General features: G+C 31.7%; 3 protein-coding genes across 3 annotated transcripts; all 3 read right to left on the bottom strand.

Moving 5' to 3' along the window:
- Window positions 1–2,126: 2,126 nt before the first annotated feature.
- On the bottom strand, window positions 2,127–2,925 carry TRIADDRAFT_52902 (expressed hypothetical protein; the record flags this gene model as incomplete). Its single annotated transcript, XM_002109123.1, has 3 exons — window positions 2,127–2,170; window positions 2,438–2,782; window positions 2,871–2,925. The coding sequence occupies 3 exons, from the start codon at window positions 2,923–2,925 to the stop codon at window positions 2,127–2,129; spliced, it is 444 nt and encodes a 147-aa protein (XP_002109159.1).
- A 5,183-nt stretch (window positions 2,926–8,108) lies between these two features.
- TRIADDRAFT_20455 (uncharacterized protein) lies at window positions 8,109–8,579 on the bottom strand (the record flags this gene model as incomplete). The annotated part of the gene is made up of 1 exon (XM_002109122.1): window positions 8,109–8,579. A coding segment is annotated over one exon (471 nt), but the record flags the coding sequence as incomplete, so codon positions are not given.
- A 3,706-nt stretch (window positions 8,580–12,285) lies between these two features.
- TRIADDRAFT_20570 (uncharacterized protein) lies at window positions 12,286–16,453 on the bottom strand (the record flags this gene model as incomplete). Its single annotated transcript, XM_002109121.1, has 15 exons — window positions 12,286–12,387; window positions 12,470–12,542; window positions 12,617–12,780; window positions 13,020–13,153; window positions 13,317–13,368; window positions 13,501–13,555; window positions 13,689–13,822; window positions 14,002–14,148; window positions 14,297–14,392; window positions 14,605–14,694; window positions 14,814–14,897; window positions 15,129–15,209; window positions 15,352–15,423; window positions 15,808–15,987; window positions 16,310–16,453. 15 exons carry the CDS (start codon window positions 16,451–16,453, stop codon window positions 12,286–12,288), a joined length of 1,608 nt encoding a protein of 535 aa, XP_002109157.1.
- Between the last annotated feature and the right edge of the window lie 1,205 nt (window positions 16,454–17,658).

Here is a 17,658-nt window from a genome sequence, read left to right as displayed (position 1 = left end):
ATTATTGAAATTATATGAGTGTATATTTATTTATTAAAGGATACTCATCTAAATGCTATCAGTATATATTCGAACTACATAATCATTCAGCATACGATTGTCTGATCGTAGCACAGACCCAAAATGAGCTTTAGATTAAAAGATTGTAACAGAATAATTTTCAATGACATGTTAGATAGAAAGCTTGCGCAAGTGACTATTTCGAGACGATATTAACGTCACGTATTGCAGTCATTTCATAATGATGTTATTCTACTATTAGTAGTTTCCACTAGGTGACGGGAACTAGTCGAGATAGCCCAGGTAGTTTGTATGTAATAGTATCTATAATTGCTACATATCTTTACTACCATTTTGAGATATCTACTTATATAGCAATAAATTAAATGGATTACATACAGTAATTTGGAAGCAAGGAGAATTTATACTAACTTTTTAATTGCAAGCACTAGGTAAGTAGAGATAACGCGATAATGAATTTAGCTTCGAATTTGTTACTTCATTGATATGATGCAAGTAAGTTACTAAGTATAAGTTTGTAATTAATTGAATAGAAGTCATAGATTACGGTACTTACACGAACAAAATGTGTGAATGTCGACCAATACTGGCTTAATAGTTGTATTATAATAGACTAATGTGCGGAAGCACCACGGAACACCTGGGACAGGTTGACGGATTGTAAATGAAACTTGAGATTTTGAAACTAAAATAAAAAAAAGTAGAAAGTTTCAAAATTAGATTCAAGTAGCTTGAAACAGATAACTAAAAGAATTGGGTTAATTAGCATTTAAGGAAATAATTTTCGTGCAAAAAGCATAATAAAGCATTTTAATACTGATGCAGGCTATTTTCTTGCGTATTAGTTGAAAGGTATGATAAGTTAATATTTATATTTACCTCCATAATACCTCAAATTGAATTGTTTCCTGCTATTATAATTTTTGGTGACATAGCGTACGAAAATCTTCTTATCTAGATTTTTAATAGAAATTGTGGTACCTCGAGTCGCATTGCAAAGTTTGGTATATAAAGTACTAGAACTGATGTTTCTAAGATAAACTTCCACAAAATCATCACACTTTTGAGGATCTCTAAAATTTTCCCCGATGCTATTCCATTGTAGAATAAGATACTTGGCGGCGGGAGGTTCCAGCAGTGTAACACAAGTCAGATTAGAGTTGTTATAGTTAGGCGTAGAAGGTATCGATATCGATCCTGTTAGGGTTTTCATAGTGTAATTGCAGGATTTTCGAGGAACTGTTATAAACAAATAGAGAAATGAGTACTTTATGCTCCCTCTTGCAATATCGACAAAATTTAGTTTATGATCAATATTCAATATCATTACTATTTATATAATGAATTTATAATTCAGTTAGGATACTTTTATAATATTGTTATAAATATAACTTTGTAACAAGAAAAAATTCAACTATCATTGACAGCTTAAGAAAATATGAGTCTGCTATCGAAGTTTTTTCCTCCCTAATATCTACCTACAGTAATACTCCAAATATTGACGATAAACTATTGTCGGGAGGAACACTAACAAAACTGGTTTCTCGTTAACAAAACTAAATCCAAACATTATTCAAAAGTCAGCCAATTTATAGCAAGGCTATATAGACACTAACTATCAGTTCACGAATAATATCATATAATTATGCGATTATCTATTGAAATATCCGTGACAGCATAGATAAATTAATATTAAAAACGTTTCTAGATAAATGATCTTATGGAAACTATGTTACAACAGTCATGCAAAAGATACTTCGTAAAAAATATATTTTCAGTGATGTAACTATACTATTTGCATGGTATTGTATTAAATGCATCGCTAATTCTTCTCTAAAATGAACTCTGCATCATGATTGATATATTCTTTATTTGTCGCCTACATTCCTTTGTTAGAATATTAGCAGACATCATTGAGGTTACTACATTTAACTTACCTGCTTGGTATGAAAATGCGAAAACTAGATTTCCACCACTGTTGTGGTTGTCATAAAAACTGATAGAAACCATATTTGAACTGGATGTAAATGATGGTGGAGATTTAATATACGCACAAAACTTATAAACTTGATTTTCAGAAACATTATAGCTTCCATCATATAATTTCATGCCACTTTTACATTTGGAGTAAACGTGCTTAACTCAATTCCTAAAAAATTAGTTGATGAGTTTTCATGTAATAGAACTCTGGTGAAAGTAGATTCAAATTGCTCAAATCTGTTCTTAAAGAATATAGTAACTAGTGTGTTGAGTATTTACACTCCAAAATCGTAATAATTTTTCCAATATCGCCGTTCTGGCAGTGAAGAAAACGAAACGTAAAACAGATTCAATCCTTCTTCTATATCTTACACAGTATACTATTTTAGCTCTTTTTTCTAGCATAAAAGATTTTATGGATACAAGTATAACTTACGTGATGTATATTTTACGCGAAAACCTTGATGGGAACAATTGGAATTAACATATAAGATGATTGAAAGAATATTAGTTTTCGAAGTTATATTTTGTGGCTGTTTACCACAAAATGTATACGTGTGTTGAATTTGTGGAAAAGCGCCATCAGAGACTGTTACATAATTATCAGGACATTTGCTGTTTACTTTAGGAGATCCAACATCAAATGCTAGCCATTGTAAATCAATTGCACGGCGAAAAGGAAGTTTAATTTGGTAATGGCAATATCCGGTAAAATTGCGGTTTGGAAAGTTTTCGGTAGCGAAAGTATCACTGCTTAAGGTAAAACTCTTATTGCATGCCGCTATATCAAAAGAAATAAGAAATTAATATAACTAAAAAGTGAAGTAAAGTTTTAGTAATAATTGAAGCTATAAGTTGATAATACTTACCATTAGCATTGGAAAAGAGTACGAACAGGACTAAGAGAGGAAGTGTAACTGCCATTGCTCTTAACGAAACTTCAACGTATACAAACCTATCAATAGATAGATAATTTTTATTAATTTATTCCGTAAAATCGCTAACATAAATCATAGCTACGGTAATTTTTTCCCTTTATCATGGTTCTGAGTAAAGTAATCACAAGATTACATATTATTTTCTATGAATACAATTTTTAATAAGTTGATAAGTTATCAATGTGTCGCATTACATTTTCAGTACTATAAATTGAAATTAATTGAAATTTATTCATAGGTCAAAACAGAAGTTCCCAAAGATGTTAGACAACAATAATGTAGATAATTAATCATTGCTACTTTAAGTGGAATAGCTGCCATACAGTAACAAAGCTCTAGTATGGCAAGACTAACGATAAAGTTTAGCTACGTAAATGAAAAATTTAGCACAAATAGCCTAAACGAAGAAAAAGTATCTATAAATTATAAAGTTTAACGAGGTCGATAACATTTAATACTTAAGGTGAGGAGGATCGGTACTGCCGTGCTATTGTCATGAATCTCAGTAAAATAATCGTAACGTTATTACTATCTACTTTGAGTACTGTTTTAAATTGATAAATTATAAGTGCATCGTATTGCACCTTTAGCCGTAAGTGTATAGCTGTAGTAAATCAAAATGCTAGCAGTGCCTATTAATTATCCTTATCGGAATAGTATTGACTATACTATAATAATACCCAAAACGAATTAGCTAGTTTAAATTTCTTAACTTCTACTTGGTAATTCAGAATATATTGAATACATTGAAATATACGTATTCTCTGGTCAAAATAGAAATTTTCAAATATGTTAGGTCACAATAATATAAATAGTAGATCATTGCTACTTTAAGCCAAATGGCCGTCGTGAAGTAACAAAGCTATACTATGGTAAAACCAAAGATAAGGTTTTCGCAACTAACTATATAAAAAATTTAGCGCAAGTAGCATAAAGTAATATTTGAATCGATACTATCGTGGTAATATAATTATTATGAAACTTTAAGTTAAATTAGCAAGCTCCATATGTGATGGTTTCATATTTACGTTTAATACGCGAACAACCTTAGTATCGCCAACAGAAACAAATTAGACTGGCGTATATAACTACAGTGATAAGAATGAACTGATCAGTATCATGAAGTATATCATTCTTTAAGTTACACGTTCACTTGTTATATTTGAAGAAAGAAATTTAAAAATCGATAGTCACATTAAGTTGTTGAACTATATTTTGGGCGAGCAACTACAATGATAAGACGAAATTGACTAGTTGCAAGAAGCGGTTACTGTTTAGGTTGAATATTCTCTCTTAATTGTATAAAGAAACAAACCCGAAAGCAAAATATCAAATTCATGTAAAGATTAGATAATAGTTAGGATTAATACAGCAATTAGACTGAATTGATTATTTACTTGAGTAGTTATCCTCGAGGTTGAAAATTTACTCTTAGTTATTGGAAGTACTGAAGTATGAAACCAATACTTAAATATTTTAATTACGAATGATGATGATGATAGCTTTAATCTTCAAATAGCCGATATTTTTTTAGTCTTTCGACGACAATTACAGTACTGATTTTGGAAATACTTTTACTGCTAGAGAAAGGGCTAAACTTTATACGATAATTGCAAATTACTAAATTTACGCTAACGTTGTCTTGGAGTTAGCACTTCTTACGTATCTTTATGGCTACTTTTAATCCAGACGAAGCTTAGATTAATTTAATTTAATCCAAATTTAAGAACACTAAGAATAATCGACTCTTTTAAATAGTCTTCTAGCTCTCTATTTAAATCGATTGCTGTGTCTGCTGAATAAGCCAAGCTTTTAATACTTTGTGTACTTATTGTTAAAAATTCCACGATAATATATTTTCTGGCATGCGCTCTTCCTACTGTAATGCGCGTAGACAGAAAATCTATTGCATTCAAAATATGTAAGTTATTAATATTGTTTGCAAAAACTGCCTGATTTCTGGCCAAGAAAGACTATTTATAACTATGAGTTCATATAAAACTTAGGGGTCAAATTGATTTTACATCTACATCACTTTGATTTAGTTATATGGTTTACATTTAGCAGTATCACAATGGAATGCTCAATACAGATTGGTTCAATCGAACAATTAAAATAATGCTAATTAAATCACTATTATAAACTAGAACTGTTAATTGTATCTGTATCAATTGATCTGAACTAATTAAAATAAGTGCATTGTGAATTTTACACTATATAATCCTAAAATCATTGTATAGCGATGCGTTTGTAAGGAAAAATGAACGCTATTGTGGTACTGGTAGTGAGCCTGTCACAACGATAATTAGATAAATCATAGGAGTGGCATGCAACTAACAGTTTTTAATGCGGAAAAAGTAATTGTATATGTGAAACAATATCAAAATGAGACGTTTAAAAGTAAACTAATTTGGCATGTTGGAAAGCTATTAAGAAAGATTAAAGGATATTATGAGGATGAATATTGGCACTATTGTAATTCTATATTCAGAATAGGTATAACTTTTGGGTACGACAAACGGCATAGTTAAGCTACTGTACCGAAATATTTAATCTAACTGATCTACTGGAGTATTTCAGTAATGCAAGTTCCGCATGGTTGTACCGAAATATCATGAAGAATTACAACAGCCATTTCGTCTTATCCTATTTGCTTTGAACGTAGAAAAAGAGCCCGCTTACGTTAAAATTTTTAATATAAAGTGTTATAGCATGCAAATAAATGCTGATTTCCACATAATGATGTTTAAAATTAGACGCAACAGGTGTTCGGTGGGATCATTTAACATTATACCTAAAATCTTTACCAGTTATTACAATCGTTATTGTCAGTAAAGTTTGGGTTCAGTTTTTCTAAAGAGAGACTAGTGGTTACTATTCCTCACTGACAATTTCTTATTGTCGGTGAGGATAAACTTGACAGTAGACTCATAATCTTATGTTTTTTGTTATAAATTTAATGTTTTGCCGATACAAGTATCGATTTATAACACACCTAGATTTTAAAATCCAACTTAGAATGACCACTTTTAGGATAAGCTACAAGTGTAACACAGTCTTTATATGGTACCATGTTATTTCGATTGAAATGGAGGTATGCTAGTAATGTGTAGAATTACATTTTCTATAAATGTTATAAACGGTTCAAAGAACTCTGTATTGTTGTTACTATCGTGCTACATAGCTACGCTAACGATAGCGCCTAACAGTCAAAATTACAACAGCCACAATAAATAATATAGCACTTCCAACTACAGTACCAATAAGCCAACCACAAAGTGAAGGCGATGCTGCTACTGTTGGAACAAAGAATATTGGATATCTGAATCCAGTTGGAAATGCCGTTAAGTTGGGAACTGTAAAATAAAACAAACAATGAATGAAATTATAGAAGTGCTACCTTTGCGTTTAATAATACGTATTTATATCTTTAATAGCATTAATAAAGTTGTTAGTATAGCTCCAGAACTTAAAATTATCGTGTAGAGATCGATTATGAAAATAGTACCCATTTTCTTATTAAAGGTTACTCATCTAAATATTATCAGTAGTAGTTTAACTATCTAGCATTTCTACATACTGTATGATTGTAATACAAGCTCATAATAAAATTAGGATTGAAAATTGTAAAAGAATACTTTTGATGATATGTTAGATCGTAATCTTTGTGTAAGTGATTATTTCGAGATAATATTGACGTCACGTATTGCAATCGTTTTACGATGATATTTTGATTTACTTTTAGTAGATTCTACCGGGGTGACGGGAAATACTCTAGAGGCCCCGGAAAGTTCGTATGCAATAATAATTATATAATAATTGATACATGTTTGTATAAGCATTTTGAGATATCTACGCATTTAACGATAGAATACATGGATTATGCAAAGTGATTTAGTAACGTGGAGGATTTATATTCATATTTTGAATTGGAAGCAGTAGCTAAGTAGAAATTACAGGATAATAAATTTAGTCCCGATATTGCCACTTCATTGGCATGATATGCGCATACTATTAAACGTAAGCTAGAAATTAATAGAACAGAAGCAGTAGATTACGGTACTTACGCGAACAAACTGTATGATAGTCGACTAATACTGGCTTAATAGTTGTATTATAATAGTCTTAATTATGGCAGCACGTCATAAGGACGCAATATATAAATATACTGTACATACTATAACAGGAGTACAAGTATTAGGCTAGCATGGAATTAGCTAAAATCGCGCTTGATAGTCTAGTGATTGGCAGATGGTATATTTGATATCAAATCATTAACAATGTTGGTGCTCTCAATTCGATTTAGAACTTTAGCTAATTTCGAATGAATCTGTTTGCTGTATAGTGTACAAGGAAGTCAGCTTAGTCTGCATTTGTACTTATACAGGATTATGGATGCTATCATTGTCTATTCTAGCTTTGAGCCCTCCTAAAGGTAGTTTGTCGATGTCAGTTTAATAAATTGAGCACTTTATTGGGACAGGTGATTGCAATAGAACGAAATCCCCTTTAGATTATGCACAAGTTTACAATGCTATCTAGTATTTATCTAATATTATTCTAATATACATTCAAGTGTTCAATATACAAATGCTTTATTTATATCAATTGCTCTGATTATAATTATGACAATCGTGGCGTACATTTTATACTGATGTGGGTAGTATAGCAGAGTAATCAGTTATGTTAGCTAATGATGCATTCATCGTCTTTCTTAAAGGAGTAATCTTCAAGCAAACAATAGCAGAAGATTTCACAATCGTGTTTTTACCTCCTGTAATAACTATTGCGCCGTCAGTTAGTAATAACAATATGAAATATTTCTAAAAATAATTCAATCATCAGAAGGTTAGTAAAATACAGTCCATATTAACATACTGTAACAATATGGCAAAGACATTATAAGTAAGAGATTTATAGGATCTACTCTGATAGTGATGGGAATGAACTATACTCGTCAGCCAGTCATATACGATAAACTATTTATCGGAATTTAGGAATAATTGCAATTGGAATCTTTCTATATAATTTACTAATGAGCGTGCGATTTCTAAAATGATCACAGAAGTTATTCTATTTTCAGCTCATTCAAGCTGCTGAGGAAATGATTATAAGCTGGTGCAGTTTCCTCTAAATCTATTAAAGTAAAATTAATTCTTTTTTCCATAGCTACATAAACAGTTTCCTACTATTTTTTGAATTCCTTAGCGTTAGTATGTCTTTGATTAATGTTAATAATGCACTTGTTTGGTTATCATCATAAATAACATCGCACGCGATTATCGTATCGACACAATCATACAATTCGAGAAGATCATCCTTTAGCCACGAAAATTGAGCGTTTATTGTACCGGCTGCACTATTAGAATCTAGTTTCGGTATACCATCTAGCCAATTTAATTCTCGAACTCGAATGATATCATAAATTGATCTATTGGCAAGTAAATGTTCATTGTAGTTAAGATTGAGGTAGCAATTTTTTAGAATATCGTCACCAATATCAGTTGCATAAACGCGTTTTGCATAGGGCGCTACTATTAGACTCGCTAGGCCAACAACTGCTCCTAATTCTAAACAATAACGTTCTCGAAATAGCCGAACATGATGAAGTATAAAATCACACATTAGTAGAGCCCCTCTTCAAACTTGTAAACCCACTTGCTGTAAAGGTGTGGCCATGCAGTGTCGTATGAGCACCGATCTTGCAAAGCTCTTCTTGTTTATTTTTCTGCACTGCAACTGCATATCTCCATCGCTATCGAAATTCATGTCTGATCGATCATCATCATCCTCCTCTTCTTGCTCGCTTCTAGTCCGATAAGCGAATCGAGTTATCTTATCATTTTAACGACATTGTCTTGCAGACTGATGAGGTTGCAGAGCTTGAGTTTGGTTGTAGCTGGATAAATAGACATCGGATAATATCAAATCTTCAGGTTGTGCCATAGAAATCATCCAACTAGCCTAGGATAAGTCGTCAGTACTTACTACTCTGAATAATACGTTGGATCATTGGATTCCATCTAGGAATACTAACTAGGTCAACTCTAATACTGAAACAAGATTATTCACGGTCATTGACGAGTTTTGCTTTAGCTGAGCTGAGTCATGGACTTGTTGTTACAAGTGTGCAACATTGGCGACAATACCGGACTCAGGAAATATGTAATCCGATAATTACTAGCTAGACCACAGACAACAACAGTGTTTCTAGCACCGGATGAGACTTCATTTAGCTTAGTTTATCAATAACTGATTGCACTAGTAATTAATAACTATCAATATTGAGTAAACCATGGCTGAGCAGTGAGCAGGTAGCAGTCCCTTATTAAACACGGCGTCGATCTAGAGAATTTAACTGTATACTTCACAATGTACTGTATAGTACGAGATTAATTTGATATAGTTGTACTGTAAAGTAAACTTGCAATTTTTACATTATGCAGTAGTATACACTGTAATCATCGCAGAGGCTCCAAGGGGCAAAGAAGAGAAAACGATGATGACCGCCATCATCTTACTTGCTACCTGGAGGTTGATTATTGATCGATCTCGTAGCTAGACAATATTGAAGCACCAAATAGTCATATAAGTAGATTGATTAAGTAATATTGAGCGACTCATTAGTATCAATGGAATGTTCTACTAATCCTATAGATCCTATATAATTTTACATACTACAGTATAATAGGTGTACGAGTATTAGGCAAAGCATAGAATTCGTTACCTGCTTGACAGTCTAGCTATTTCCATGTGGTATATTTGATATCAAGCCATGATCAATGTTGGTGCTCTCAGTTTGACCTAGAAATTCAGCTAATTTCCAGTGAATCTGTCGACTATATAGAGTGCAAGGAAATCAATTTAGTCTACATTTGTGCCATTTACAGGTGGTATATTTGATATCAAGCCATGATCAATGTTGGTGCTCTCAATTAGATTTAGAGCTTCTGCTAATTCCCAGTGAATTTGTTGGCTGTATACTGAGTGTATAGTGTACAAGGAAATCAATTTAGTCTACGTTTGAAATTATGCGGATTATGGATACTATATACAGATTAAAATAAATTTATGCTAACCTTGTCTTGAAGTTACTACTTCTCGCGTATCTTTGTGGATACTTCCAATCTAGATAAAGCTTGGATTAATTAAATTTAATCCAAAACTAAGAGCACTTAGATTAATTGACTTTTTTAAAATAGTCTTCCAGCTCTCGGTCTAAATCTATAGCCGTATTTGTAAATAAGCCAAGTCTTCAATACTTTGTCTAATTGCCGTAAGAAGTTCCACGGTAACATTATATTTTCTGGTATGCGAGTTATTTACTACAATACGAATATACAATAAATCTATTACATTCAAAATATGTAAGTTATGAATGTTATTAGCACAAACTGTCTGATTTCTGACCAATGAGGACTTGTGATAACTAAAAGTTCATATAAAACTTAGAGGCCAAATCATTTTATGTCTATATTAGCTTAATTCGGTTATGCGGTTGCATTTAGCGGTATTCCAATGGGATACTTAGTACTGATTGGTTCAATTGAACAATTAAGATAGCACAATTAAATCGATATTGTAAACTGGAACTGTTAATTGCATTTCTATTTACTGATCTGAACCAATTAAATTAAGTGCATTGTAAATGTAATACTATATATCCCTGAAATTATTGTATAGCGATGTGTTTGTTTGTAAGGAAAAATGTGCTCTCTCGAAGTGCTATATATCATAGGGGTAGTGTATAAGTTTTTAATGCAAATAAAAGTGATTATATATGAAATGATAGCAAAGTAAGCGTTTAAAATATATTAGTTTGGCATGTTGGAAAGTTATTAAGCAAGACTTAAGGATATCATTAGGATGGATATTTCTTATTCTTGTAATGAATTCTATGTTCAAAATAGGTATAAGTATTGGGCACGGTAAACAGTATAGGTAGACTGCTGTATCGAGACAATTGAGCAAATTGATCTATAATCAATCTGCTAATTAGCACTACGTAATTTGCTGTCTTTCGACTGCAAGGCAGCAAAGAAGGCAACACGTAACATGCGAGGGTTAGTGAATATTTGTAGTTCATCGATAGAGGTGACTTAGTTCTCGGAATAAAATGGCGGAATGCAAATAAAAGGCCGTTTACAAGCATCGTTTTCAGTATGTTAACTAACCAAAGTAGCTCAGTAAACAAATTCTGCATGCTTCTGCCGAACTATCGAAAAGAATTATAGCATGCATTCCGTCTTATCATGCTTGCATTAATTATAGGTAAAGAGTCTGTTTACGCTAATATTTTAAATGAAAAGAGTTATAATATGCAAATAAATACGATTTTCTATAAAGATATTTAAAATTGAATACAGCAGGTGTTGAGCTGGTGTTGAATATCAGCATTCAATATCATTCTTGAAATATTTACCTGTTATTACGATTGTTTAGGATTGGCATGCTAATAACAGGACATGCACATGCACCTTTGTTGTGTTATTATACTTTACAGTATTATTGTCACTAATGAAATTCGAACCTTACAGCTAGTGTAATAGATTAATCTTTATTTACATTTTGAATTGATATAGCACTGAGCAAAGTAGAGCTATTGCGTATGATTAAGTCATTTATTGCAGATGTAGATTAAAAATCGCTTATTGACATAGCTAAGACTGGATACCAAGGTTAATATTCGCTAATGACGAGTTACAATTACGGGGAAGTAGGGTACTTTAAATTATCCACAATCATGGAATACTATCAAGTATTTATCTATTAATATAGGTTCGATTATTCAAGATACCAACGCATTATCTATACAATTCGCTCTGATAATAATTATGGTCGGTATAGATGTTGTATTTATGAGAGATAAAATTGAAGAATATAGTAAAAAAGATTAGGTAACAAATGATGCTTCCATAGCCCTGGAGTGAACAAATCTATCTAGACGAAACATTTAAAAATTTTGTTAATCTATTTATTCTTTCGATAAGTATCTTCGAGCTTGTCAAGGTCGGATGGTTAGTGAGAATAAGTAGAAATAATATTAAATCAAGGAACACTGAGACTATATGGATGTGCAAAACTTTATCTAAAATAGTTCAATCTAAACATGAATTTCAGATGCTCTGCAGAAATTCGCCATGAAGTGGAAAAGTCATGATCAAGATTTCGAAAAATTAAATCAAATAAGAAAGAATGATTGTTCTCTACGCAATTAAAATTAAATTGATACTGATAAAGCTACAAAGGTTAAAAAAATTCACCAAGATCTGGTATGCACATAGATTATGACAATAACGGTAAAAGAGTAATAGAAAACTAGATAGTCTCGTAGACATTCAACATTTTAATGTCGGACCATAGGCTCCATATCACTCAGGAGGTAATGTTGTCTTAACTGCCTAGGAATTTCACTGAGTACATGTTGCGCTAAAACGTCCGAAGGAGCCTACAATTTTAGAATTTGAAATTAATAATTCAATCTCTAAAAATCAATTACTATTTCATTATTTTTTAAAGCGTTAAACGACCTGTAGAAATTTCTTGTAGGAGACAAACTGAACGATGTCACGTAAAGCGCATTCTCCAGATGAAGACTTTAATCTAATATATAACCGGATGAATTATTTTACTATTTTCTATGACTACTTAAGTTAAATACATCATAGACTACTAACACTCCATGATCACAGTCTAAATCTTTCATCGCAGTAAAGTCGGCATCTCCAATCCCCACGATAATCACCGACATCGGCAATTTAGAAGCTTTTACGAGAGCTTGTTTTGTCTTGTCCGTATCAGTAATTGCGCCATCAGTTAGTAATAATAATATAAAATAATTCTAAAAAAAAAATAATTCAATCCTCAGAAAGAAAATATAATACAATTTCATATTAAAATATTGTTATGATATAACAGACGCAAAGTAAGTAGCTGGTTAATCCTATCTACTCTATTCGCAATAGGAATAAACTAGACTTAGCAACAAGATTCCTATGCAAATAGCAATCTATCGAAGTTAAGGAATAATTGTAATTAGCCTGCATTTATCAGTCAATGTAAGATTTATATCGTAATTACAGATGCTGTTCCATCTTCAGCTGCGTTAGCAGCAAAACTTGCAATATGGTTTATGATTGGAGCAAAATTGGTAGGAAAATAGAATTGAATCTTCGATATACAATTTTTGTATGCAGCAATGACGCCTTCGATCCCTAATAAAACTAGAATTAAGTGGCTATATCCAGAGATACGATATTTAAAATACAGAATACAGATGAATAACTGATCTAGGCTAGTCTAATAAATTATGGTAGTTATGATTTGGTTGAAGCTATAGTATTCTAATTAATGCACAGATTGCGAAATTTTAATCACCTTCGACATTAGGATTTGTTGCATTAAAGTTAATTGGAAATGCATGTGATACCTTAAAGATAAGAAAAATGTAAAGTTTGTAATAATAATATATTTCTATTACTCGATAACACCAATCCTATTCCAATGCTATTAATTAAATTAGTCATTAGTATGTGTGTATTAAAATGATAGAATAAGCTACTTTATTTTTGGGTGGTATTTCAGCTCCAAATCCAAATACCGGAATGAGTTTGTCGCTATAGCATAATTGTACTTATTAATGAGGAAGCAATTTATTTTACCGCTTATGTTATGTAACTAAAGTATATATTATCACTATGCTGGACTATTGTATCATAATTATATATGACTAGCTCGTGAATCACTCACAAATCATAGTCTGCACACACGTTCCCAACAGCTTTTATGGCGTCTAAATATTGATTTTTTCCATTTGGTCCAGTATAATGTAGAGATTTAGGGTTGGTTGCTACCTTATTAGATATCGTAAAATCGATTCCAATCTAGATTCAGTGAAAGATAAAATCAGTTTTTGCTTGTTACGGTAAATAGTGTATATTTTAACAATATTCTAAACAGTATTTCAAAGTAGAGTATTGATGACGGAGATTTAAAAAATATATTTCTTCTTTGGCTACATAAAACATAAAGTATGCAGTATTACTTTACATAGAATCTGTACCGCAAGGTTAATTTGGCATCCACCGATGATGTAATCTAGAAATGAATGATCGTTGATTATGTTTACGCTTTGGAGAATTATTCGGCCTGAGTTTTTGTAAGTGTTCTTTTTTGCTTGTTTCTTAGGATTAATGCAATCATAACTAATCTATGACAGTAAGAAAAAAAATTGGCAGGTTTAGTAATAGTAGGACATTAATAATAACTTGGCATCTCTATCAGCTTTAGCATATTTGAATTTTTAATTCTAATGCTTAGTCTGCTGTTATGGTGGTTTAAAGATAACTTAAACTTACAGGATTATCTTTAGCACCAAGCATGTCAGCAAGTGTTGTCGCAAAGCTTCCAATAAAGTCATGACTACCATTATTGTCATAATCGTAACAATTGATCTATCAGAATTAAATTACTATAATCAAGGGATATTAACCAATTTTTACGTATTATCTTGAATTAGCCTGCTTAAAATAATGCTCAATCGATAATAAACTTCAGTATCATTCCTTGACTGATGAATTACTTAAAGAACAAGTATGTAATAATAAAATTATCTGATCGTAAAAGTTAAAATAATGGTATTATTTTTAATAAGATTAGCACATACCTGCAGACTGCGTTCGTAATCTCCATTGCATAGAGTGTCTACTGAAATCAAAAATAAATTCCAATCTGGATTTAAGGTATTCTTTATTATCTAATTGGTGAGGGAAGGAAATATAAAGCTCAGGAATTAGAATGGAAAGAGATTTATTTTGTTAGTTAATTAAACCTTCATAATGGAGATTTACTAATTTTTTATGTAATCAAAGAAACCTCAGTTCGATGAATTTTCAAATACGTACTATCCGATGTTAGTTTGCATATTTCAAGATATGGATCTGATTTACTAAATATATCCTAAAATGTTAAAATTAGTATCGGCAGTTACTCATTTAGATCATAAATGGAACTTCTAAGTTAAAGTGTAAAGAAATTGATTTGTTTTTTAATAGAGTCGATACATTTGCTCTCACGAATTTAGATCATGAATAAAACTTCTGAGATACGTATATAGAAACGGATTTGTTAATAGCAGAGTAGATACATACAAGTATCTATCTCATCTGCTACGGTAAACTGAGTGATTACCATTTTATCCAGATTTTGTCCTTTAAATTTCAGTGCTAGAATCTTGTTAGTTCTAGAATCAGACATTTCTTCGGCTCGAATCTGATTTTAAGATATACGTGCATGTTTATAAGAGGATAAAAGTACTATTTAAAATTCGTAAGTCTATGTTAAATAATCGCTAATTAAAGACGAATAATTCTTCAAACTGCCAATATGTAAATATTAATATGGCTTAACTGACGTGAATAGTTCCCTGCGATACTTTATGAGGTGGTATTTTAAGGTGGTCAGTATAAGATTCTGCAGCCACAATCTAAATAAAATTAAACAAAAATGGGCTATAAAATAGAGCAGAATTTGACTGCAGCATTTATTAGACTGACGTAGTTAAATCTCTTTTTATTGATCAGCACAAGTTATTTCATAGATGAAAGTCTGTTAGACTGCATGCTATCAAAAATTATTATAAGAGTTTTAACCATGATCTTTTTGAATCTCTGCTACAGTATATAATGTCGAGATCGAAAAAAAATGTAGACAGATTTATTAGCTTTCAAATGATATACAGATACAACAGTAAGTCGATAACGTATTTTAAAACTATATTTCATAAATATAACAAACTAATGGGTGATGATTTATGATTGTTTCGTGAAAGATTCCTCACTCAAAAATTTACTATACAGGCCATAGTTACCTTGGCTAGCGTAGTTTCTATCTCGCCTAAGAAATCATCATCGGACAACGTCTCTGTATCGTTATCAATATCATAAACCGAGAGCTTGACTTTTTGAATCTTTTCAAAGTAGAAATCGATAACGATCGGAGTTACAAATTCTGGACAGGAAGTGTTCTTGATCCATTCGGTTCGTTGATGCTATAGGAAAAGAGCTTGAATGAGTTAATGCATTTAAAGTCTATTAATCTTCTAATGAATGTACCGTAATTTACTAATACAAGCCTACTGCCAGTCAATTTTTAGTAAGGTATTTTGCAAACTAATAACTACAAGTAGAGTACTAATCTTCTATTGCTATGCTGAAGGGCTACGTTAACAAATGATTATAGCATCCTCGGACCTATCGCCGGTAAGGATTGAAGGGATTTAGGAAGAAATTTCTCGAGTTTGATATTGATAGACTTCTATATCTTCAATGTACCAAAATTGGGCAATATTGCATCTTTAATTAATTATTTACCTCCACCCAATAGCATCCATTATGCACGTTAAAAACAACAAGGGGATCTGATTTTGAGGTAATATCCTTCTTGAGTAGATTTTTACAGGAGACGTAGAGCGCTACCCTTGTCAAGCAGGTTTCTTCTTCAGGTATTGTCGCCATACCACTTTTATTTTCACGATATTTTCGCCGTTTTGTGTTTTCGTATGATTATCGTATCTAATAGGAAAGCTTGTCACGCTGGTTATAATTCGATTGCTTTAATTTTGATGTTGTTAACTTTGCTTCGTTTTTAAATCAAATCAATTCTTGGACTGTTTTTCAATAGTACTGTATTTATAGTATATACGGGTATATTATGTGTTCAAGGAATAAACTCTATTTGCACATTAGAAACCAGTATCAATGCTGCCAGTTAGTATATTTTAATACTTTATTATGAAGCAAATACTGTATGCATTAATAATTTCTGATCGGTTTTATCACAACTGCTCAAGCTAATGTTCTACTCTATCGTCTATCGATTTTTGGCGTCAAATTTGTGAATTTATCCTAGCAATTACAGTTTCTACTAATCGGTTTTATTACAAGTACTCAAGCCAATGTTCTACTCTATCGTCTATCGATTTTTGGCGTCAAAATTGTGAATTTATCCTACCAATGACAGTTTCTACTAATCAGTTTTATCACAACTACTCAAGCCAATATTCCACTCTATCGTCTATCGATTTTTGGCGTCAAAATTGTGAATTTATCCTAGCAATTACAGTTTCTACTAATCAGTTTTATCACAAATACTCAAGTCAATGTTCTACTCTATCGTCCATCGATTTTTGGCGTCAAAATTGCGAATTTATCCTACTAGTTAAAGTTTCTACTGATACAATTGATAATATGATCTAGGTGTAAGTGGCAATTTTCAATGAATAATATGATGCCTTGTAGTTTTGTCAAATGATGGTGGTATCGATATAAGTACCAACGAATATGCTGATATGAATAGTGAGAATATGCGTCTAATATAATGTTTGAGTTATAATGCACAACGAATCCAATTTATAAATAAATAAATAAAGTAGCACAGCGGAATCGATATGCATGTCTACTCGATTTGTATCTACCCTACCAAACTACTGAATACAGCTAGAAATATTAGGTCTACATCGCTGTCATCAGACTCTTCATTAGCCTGGCTTGCCATAAGAATGGTCTACTTTGACAAATCCCTTATTTACCTTTGCACTAATTATTCATAACGTACTCCGTTAGTTTTGATGATATGCTTCTAAATACTACTTATAATTTTGTCAATTTACAGCTAGGGATGATGTATCTGGCAGCCATTTGCAAGTCCTAGACCGTCTTGC

Source organism: Trichoplax adhaerens, genomic scaffold (assembly GCF_000150275.1).
Source record: "Trichoplax adhaerens TRIADscaffold_2 genomic scaffold, whole genome shotgun sequence".
Lineage (NCBI taxonomy): Eukaryota > Metazoa > Placozoa > Uniplacotomia > Trichoplacea > Trichoplacidae > Trichoplax > Trichoplax adhaerens.
This window is presented reverse-complemented; position numbering and strand designations above follow the sequence as displayed.